This window comes from Sebastes umbrosus, chromosome 7, assembly GCF_015220745.1.
Source record: "Sebastes umbrosus isolate fSebUmb1 chromosome 7, fSebUmb1.pri, whole genome shotgun sequence".
In the NCBI taxonomy this organism is placed as follows: Eukaryota; Metazoa; Chordata; class Actinopteri; order Perciformes; family Sebastidae; genus Sebastes; species Sebastes umbrosus.
The window spans coordinates 14,227,287-14,235,894 of NC_051275.1; the positions used below are offsets into that span (position 1 = coordinate 14,227,287).

The window sequence follows — 8,608 nt, forward strand, 5'->3', positions numbered from 1 at the left end:
TGCTGCTGAATGATGCGTTAATACTAAAAGAAAATTTAATTGATAGGCAAATGTCGAACAACAAATTCAATTAGAGATTTCAGTCACTGAATTGACCTAGTCACATTTAATTTGTGTCTATCCATAAATGTTCATGATTGTATTCACTATATTTCTTCAATTATCATTTCTTCAATTATCCTCTGTTAGTAGTTTAGTTATGTAGTTAGTCAAATAAACATTTCATTTTATACAGAACTTGGATATTTGATTTGTGTGTGTATATAAACAATTAGAATCACTGTTCACCATGCCCACGAACTCCGTAGCAAACCTGATATTATGAGACTCAATTGATATATATCAAATTTTGAATTTTTCCCTGTTTTTATAAAATTGGGTGGCACCTGTGTAAATTCTGATATTAAAACTAATTGTGTATGATATCTGAAGCGTATAGTCACCACTCTCCTTCACATTTTACGACAATTCATGGGTTTATGATTAATAATATTGGGATATTAATTGTATATACATATTTTGATATTAATTATTGATTGATGATTAATCTGCTCTATGCAATAACGCTACATGATCGAAGTTATTTGTCATCAGCCTACTTTCTCAATTACTAATAACATTGCTATTACTACCAAAATATTTTTCTTCCTTTATGTTTGTATTGTATAGAGAAAAAGTATTAATTCTGTCTGAATGTTTCATGACTCAATGCCCCGACCCATGACTGCTTTCTTTGTATTCCTCTCTGGTCTCAGCAGGATTATGTAACATTTGGGTCCAAACAGTGCCATCAAGAGACCAAAACTGGAGGCCAGGATGGCGAATACCTCCACTGCATCTGCATATTTGCCTGGTGAGCTGACATAAGCAGGGACAAATGCCACCCACACAGCACAGAAGATCAGCATGCTGAAAGTGATGAACTTGGCTTCATTGAAGTTGTCTGGAAGATTCCTCGCCATGAATGCTAGTAGGAAGCTGAGGATAGCCAGTAAGCCAATGTAACCCAGTAACACTGCAAAACCAACTGTGGATCCAACTACACACTCATACACTATCTTGTCATTGTGGTATTGAGTGTTTTTATGAGGAGCTGATGAGGCAGAGACAAGCCAAGCAGTGCAGATTGCTGCCTGAATAGAAGTAAGAACCATAACTGTCCCTCTCTGCTGCACAGCACCAAACCACTTGAGACTGGCTCCTCCTCCTGGTTTGGAGGCGTTGAACACAGCCAGAACCACCATGGTTTTCACCAGGATGCATGAGACACAAAGTACAAAACTGATCCCAAATGCTGCATGTCTCAGTTGGCATGTCCACATCCTGGGATGGCCGATGAACAACAGTGAGCAGAGGAAACATAATTTAAGTGATATCAATAGCTGGAAACTCAGTTCTGAATTGTTGGCGCGTACTATGGGGGTGCTGCGATGATAGATGAAGATGCCCAGGACAACAGCACAGATTAATGTGCCCAACAATGTGATGGCTGTCAGGCAGATACCTAGAGGCTCTTGATAGGAGAGGAACTCTATTTTCTTAGGAACACAGTGGTCACGCTTGGGACTGGACCAGAAGTCCTCTGGACAACTGGTGCACTCCATGGAGTCTAAGAAAACATGATAGTGTTAAGATTAATGTTTAATTATATCTCCAAACTGCAATATTTAAAACTGAATACCAACCAGTCTTATTGCTGATCTTTCCCTCAGAACAAGGGATGCAGTCAAAACAGCACTCAGGTTGCCCCTTCTTTCTGGCCATGCGGGTACCTGGAAGACAGCTCTCACTGCACACTGACCGGGGGGGCTGTAGGGAGAAAAATACACATCTTTTATTGAGTCAAATAGCTATAATGTGTCATGCATGGTACACAAAATAGGTGTCCGAAAAATTAAAGGCAACCTCTTTGGATTCAGAGTTCCAGACGATTTTGTCTTCATTAAGTGTGAGTTCTTCACCTCTGGCTGACTCTTTGACCTCGCCCACATTCTCAACTTTAATTCGTCCATCAGGGAGCCACAGCCAGTTCATGACATCATATATTGGTAAGGCATCACCATTCTCATCAAATGACACTTGATCACCAAATGGTGTGGTGAAGTTGACCTTTTCCAAGTAATACACAAGCTAAGAATATCAGAATAACGGATAGAGGAAAATCAAAAAGGACAGATGAAAAATCAATTTTATATGACCATGGTGAACACAGTGGTATCTAATATTCAATAATCAACCTGTCTACTGCACCTATGAACATATGAAGATATTAACAGTTCCAACAAAGCATGTCCATTAAATTGAAGTCAACGATATTACTGTATATCCACTGACAATACACTTTGATCTGATAATATTATCCACTGTTGTCACCTTGTGGTAGGGGTAAATGTTTCAGCTATGCTATGCACTTTAAGATTAGTAATCTCATAGCATTGTATTTAATCCTATACCTGAAATGTAACTCCACCAAATAGTATAGGATTTAGTCATGTCATGTAGTAAGTCAAGTAGTTTAAACTGATATCCCACCTGCCATAGCTCCAGTCTTTGCAAACTGGCACAGCTGTGTCCGCTGAAAGGACCTCTCCCTGGCACACAGCGCAGCATGTCATCAAGAGCATACGCCAGAGCATACACAGCCTTGTACACGTTATACTCTGGCCTGAGGTTTGAAATGTCCAACAACTCAGTCTCCACACTCTCTAGATCTTCCTGTCCAGTGCATAGTTTTCCCCCAGCCTCCACCCAACCTGCTGGAGCTGGTGCAAATCTACAGCGAAAAGTGTATTCCCAAAACTGATTTACCTGAAATGTGTTGAAAACCTTGTGTTATAAATGATGACAACATACTGTATTATTCTTCCAAATACCAGATCAGATTGCGATTTTAAGGTGAGACACTACAGGCAAAAACATTGTTTTTCATGAACTGGTCAATTTTTAAATGTTGGGCTATTTTGCTTCCATAACATGTCTTCTTTTAGACTAGTGGAAAGAAAACATCCAATTTAGGTGTCTATTTTACTACATTTGAATATATGTGTGTGTACATTTCTCTTAAATTCACCAAAAGTTAGAATAACATGATGCCTCATTTGCATATTTAAACAAAACATTTCAGAAAACTTGTAAGACAAAAAATAATTGTCTTAGTGTAAGTAATCAACTGGGGAAGTTTAATGGTGATATCTTAGATTTTTAACCCAATTCACCAGGAGTGTCTTCAAAATGTATTGAATTTTACAATACATATCTTTAAAGGCCGTTTTCTCAAAATGAGTTTTGTAAAAACCTTTGCCTCTATTATGTCAATAAAATGAAACAACAATTTTAACTCAGAAAACTTGTAATACAAAAAAATAATTGTCTTAATATAAGTAATCAACTGTGAAATTTTCATGGCGATATATATTATTTAAATGTTTTACCATCCTCACCTGGGGTGTCTCCACTTAAACTCACCATGTTATTTCCATAGCGGTTGTTGTGTTGTTTGTCAGGACGTATTCTTAAAAGGAAGTCCCTGAGTCCTGGTATTCCTCCTCGTCGGATGGCAATGCCCAGTGTGCCGTTCAAGTACGGCATGAGGTGGGGGGTCTGGAGCACAGTAGCTGCAGTCCAGGCTTCACTTGCCATCCACTGCAGGCCTGTCACATTCTGCCTCACCACCTGTGCATTTCATGATATAAAATATATAAATTCATACAGTGACACAGTTGATGTCTTGTCTTCCTCATTTTTACACATGTGAAATCCGGTATTTTACACAGAATACAGTATATAACTGGAGGTCGTTGTAATTTGTTTGAGTTAGTGATCTCACTCGGTTATACAGGTTAACAGCTACTTTAACAAATAAGACAAGTGATTTATTCAATTAAATCTATTTGCTACAGGACAATATTATATCGTAACTTAAATATTTCAGTTTAACAATTAAAACATTAAGTTGTTTAATTATATGAAATTATAATTAAGCTGTAATTCAAGCCCAACCTCTTCCATGAGGTTAATCATGTGACTCTCATATGCAAAGACAATGACCACATGAGCTGTAGATTTCCTCATCAAATACACAATTCTCCTTAGTTCAGCTGCTTCTTTGTCCCAGGGCAAAATCTCAAAGTAGGCCAGACACCCTCCACCAGACTGAGCCAGATCAGATTGAAAGGATCGGGCGGCGTGCAGTCCATAATCATCATCACTGACCAGCAGACCTGTCCAAGTCCAACCAAAGCGCTTGAGAATCTGAATCATAGCACGCACCTAAGTAAATACAGATAGGAAGGATTAATGCACAGGCTGGAATAATCTCTCAGTGATTAACCTGCTAAACTGTTTCCACAATGGACCATGTTTAACTGGTCCATCAATGGCACAACGTATTTGACATGTATTACAAAAAAAATATAATATTTCATTGCAGTACTGGGATACATTTTCATTTTGATGATTGATGGTCACCTGGAAAGCATCGCTTGGGATCGTCCTAAAGAAGGATGGAAACTTTTGCCGGTCACTCAGGCACGAACATGTGGCAAAATAACTCACCTGTGAAAGACACAGACTGTACATCCTAAAAAGATTCAAATCCTTCATCGGGTGATTAGTCCAATGTTTACAATTGACATTGCATTTAAAATTATAATACTACAACAGAACACAACTTACCATAGGTACTCTGTACAAACCTAAGACAGTGGAGATGGCAATAGAACGTCTAGAGGAAGAATCACCCACAATCCCAAGGACTGGAGGGGTTCCTACACAGGTCTTGTCCAACATAAACTGCTCCTCTTGACCACTGGCTAATGACAATGCTGCACGGAATCCAACTCCTAGGTTGTTGCAGTTATCATAAAGACTGTATCCCAGAGTCAGATTAGGTAGCAGGTTGGAGTTTCTGTTGATCTCATCAATAGCAAAGGCCATGGTCTGGGCCTGCCTAAATCCTAGAACATTAAAACTAACACAAAATACCATTGTTGGAAATTACAAAATGATACAGTAACTGAGCTGACATGAACGTGTTGCACAATTACAGATTTTGCAAACAATTAAGCCAGTTGAATAGTAACAATTATTACAATACCTGAATAAAGAATATAAAGGAGACAAATGATATGTCTAAAATGGCATAAATACACAATGTAATTCTGACCAAGTAATATCTTATCATATACAAATAAATATCACTAATGGGATTGACTTCCTCCAGTTCTGCATTTTGCTGTTCCCTGACTGACCTGTGGCAGGTTGGCTGTTTTGGCTCTGAGGTAAAAGACAAGTCCGGAAAGAAAGAAAAGAAGTTGATCGCAAACAGCCCTCCGAGAACCACATCTCCAGCCTTGTGCATCCCATTTAGATGAAACTGTCGCTGTAACCGGCAGGAGGTTAAATGGAGAGGGGAGGGCACAGCAGAAGAAAAGTAGGAACACAACAACACAGAGTACATGAGCAAGAGGACGTTGATATCTAAAAGTGCCCACATGGTTTTCCTCCTGTTTACTCCTTTTCTGACTCAGTGTCAACCCCTTTTATTGACTTGCAGCATTGTTTAATCTTGCACACCACCCATCAGCGCATACGCAAAAGTAAGGGCAGGGCCTAATATGCATTTCATTTGAGATTGATTTTGTAAATGATTTTCAACTTCATAATATTCATGGATTTGAATTTTATTGTATATGTTGGGCTGAATATGCTGAATAAAAATCTGTGAAGAATCCCGCTTTCTCCGATTTCTTTAAAGGAATTCATTGTAAAGATAATGATGAAGTAATGAGGGATCCCTCATTATTCAGTATTATGCCTCATCTTACTTTGGGACACAAAAAGGGTAAGTAATCATACGTTAATGATGAGGTAATGAGGAACTCCACAGTAACTATTCATTGTTATGTCTCACTTTACTTGGGGGGACACAAATAGGGTAAGTAATCATACTTTAGTGATGAGGTAATGAGGAACTCCTCAGTAAGTACTCCGTATTATGTTTTACTTTACTTAGGGACATAAAAACAGTAACTAATGTTCAAGTAATCAGTAATTAATGAGTCGTTACTAGTTTTGTGCTGCTCAGCAGCTGATTCAGAGCTCACATCCCAGCTCACATTGGGCAAAGATGGGGTACAACCTGGACAGGTCGCCAGACTATCACAGGGCTGACACAGAGATGCAAAATCCACACAGAAAGGCCCCAAGCCGGATTTGAACCTGCGACCCTCTTGCTGTGAGGCAACAAATTTGAGGAATAAATGAAGAAACAAACGAGAATTTATGGCCTACTCCCTGGGTTTTAAGACTATATACATTCCTTTGAGATATTGACTCACAGTAACCCAAAGACACATGCAGCTGTGAATGAGATGGAAATGGAAATGACATTTGATGCAAATTAACATGTACTTGAATTGATGCGTTGTGCTTTGCTAACATATGTTTAATAACAGGACGTTTTGTTTAACATCTACATGTTCACAAGAAGAAAACTGAAATTAGTAGGAGCCAACAGAGACACAAGTCTGTCTCACACTTCTGACATCTCCATGCCTTCTTTTGGAAATCCACATTTGTAACTAAGCTTGTTTAGAACAATTTATCTAGTTCAGTCATTTTCAGTTCAGATAACTCAAATACTCACGCTGATAAGTAGATAATCATAAGCTGTAGATAAAAACCTTCCCTTTATATTAATCACTTGATGAGATCCTGCTACAGAAATATTTGTATATTTTATACGTCTATATTATACGTCCCCAGAGATCTTAAATAGACACTTAGACACACGCTTGACAAGCACCTCAAGACAGGCTGAGATTGGCACCCAGCCTACCTGACTACAGCTAAAATAATTCTGAATCCTGCCATGCCAAACCATCTCTCTTGCCGCTCTGCTGCCATGCTGCTCTGCCCTTATGGCTGATTCAGTCAGCTGCTGAAACCTGAAGTATGCTACAACTTCAGTGCATCCACAACATGCTATAGACTTGGTACCAGCCAGTGTGAAGAAAAGATACTTTAAAGAAAGACTTTAAATGAAGGACATTTTTAACTGAGAGACTCCTCCATCTCCGAGGGGGGGTTGAGGAAATGGCACAGAGAAAAAAAAACTTCTCAAGCCGAGTTTGCATCAAGGTAACGTTGCAGCCGACCGCATCCCAAAGTGCCCGAGGACGGCAAAGAGAGCCACTGAGGGAGAAAAACGACTTAAGCTGAGTCGCACCGTTGGATCCAAAAGATCCAAAATGACGTGTTCCAGACAGATCTGCGGCCACTCCTTACAGCACAATCCACCTATCTACTCATCGAAAGTGATAATATAAATACATTTTCAGAAGTGTTATGATTAGACTAACAAACAAATTTATAATCAACTAGGCAAATGTCGAACAACAAATTCAATAAGAGATTTCAGTCACTGAATTGACCTGGTCACATTTAATTTTTGTCGATCCATAAATGTTCATGACTGTATTCACTATGTTTCTTCAATTATCATTTATTCAGTTATCCTCTGTTAATAGTTTAGTTATTGTCATGATATCACTTTGGCAGTCTAGTGTTTCCTTTTGTTTCCTCTGTTTCCCTGCCCTTTTGTCTCCTGTGTGTTTTTCCCTGGTTTGTCTAGTCTGTCAGTGTGTTGGGAGGTGTGGCCTTCCTCCTCCTCCTCCTTCTCCTGGGCAGGCACTGCTGGAGCAGCTGACAGCAATTATCCAATCATCACACACACCTGCAGTTTATCTACCCCGGTTTTCCTGCCAGTCATCGCCAGATCGTTCCGTCGCCCTCAGTGGTCTGTTCACCTGCCAGCTGTGGCTGCTTCCAACCTGCCTGCTCACTCCTACACTCTGCTCCTCCTCAACCTGGAACCCTGCTTTAGTAAAATCCTGCCTATTCACTCTCCGACGCCATTCCACCGCTCGGAGCTTTAGTGGATTCATCTGTTCCTCCGGAAGGATTCCTAGACACCCCCTCCTCGTGCCCCCCGTTCCGTGAATTAAGTATTGACTGTGTTACTGTCACGTTTCGGATCTCCAGGATCTCCAGCCCTGTTCATTGAACATTTAATATTGTGTAAATAAATTATCTTTGTTCACCTTTGAAAGAATTGAGTCTGTGTCTGCATTTGAGTTCAAGCTATTGTTGAAACCAGAACATAACAGTTATGTAGTTAGTCAAATAAACATTTCATTTTATACAGAACTTGGATATTTGATTTGTGTGTGTATATAAACAATTAGAATCACTGTTCACCATGCCCACGAACTCCGCAGCAAACCTGATATTATGAGACTCAATTGATATATACTGGAAAAACAAAGTTTGGAAACTTGTGTGTGGTGGATTATTTCTCTGTTGTTACAATGCTAATGGTCATTGTATTCTACATCGTTGGAAAGCCTGTTTATTTACCTTCGCAATGATGTCCCACTTGTAAGGATCATGCATTTGTGGGATGAGCAGCACAGCTGATTATGTAGGTAGCGCCCAAGAAAAATTTGCCAAAATGCTCCGTCAATGGTGAACAGTGTATTCTCCTGTTGGTATTGACTCTTGTTTTGAGTTGTTTGGTGGATTGGATGATTGAACTCTCTATCAGTAA

At 39.5% G+C, this 8,608-nt stretch overlaps 1 protein-coding gene across 1 annotated transcript; it reads right to left on the reverse strand.

The window, feature by feature from the left end:
* Positions 1–486: 486 nt before the first annotated feature.
* Positions 487–5,374, reverse strand: LOC119490905 (extracellular calcium-sensing receptor-like). The gene is made up of 9 exons (XM_037774443.1): positions 5,250–5,374; positions 4,675–4,969; positions 4,468–4,554; positions 4,000–4,269; positions 3,466–3,672; positions 2,533–2,808; positions 1,906–2,130; positions 1,686–1,809; positions 487–1,609 (listed from the first exon to the last, which is right to left on the reverse strand). Exons 1-9 carry the CDS (start codon positions 5,357–5,359, stop codon positions 699–701), a joined length of 2,505 nt encoding a protein of 834 aa, XP_037630371.1. The 5' UTR covers positions 5,360–5,374; the 3' UTR covers positions 487–698.
* Between the last annotated feature and the right edge of the window lie 3,234 nt (positions 5,375–8,608).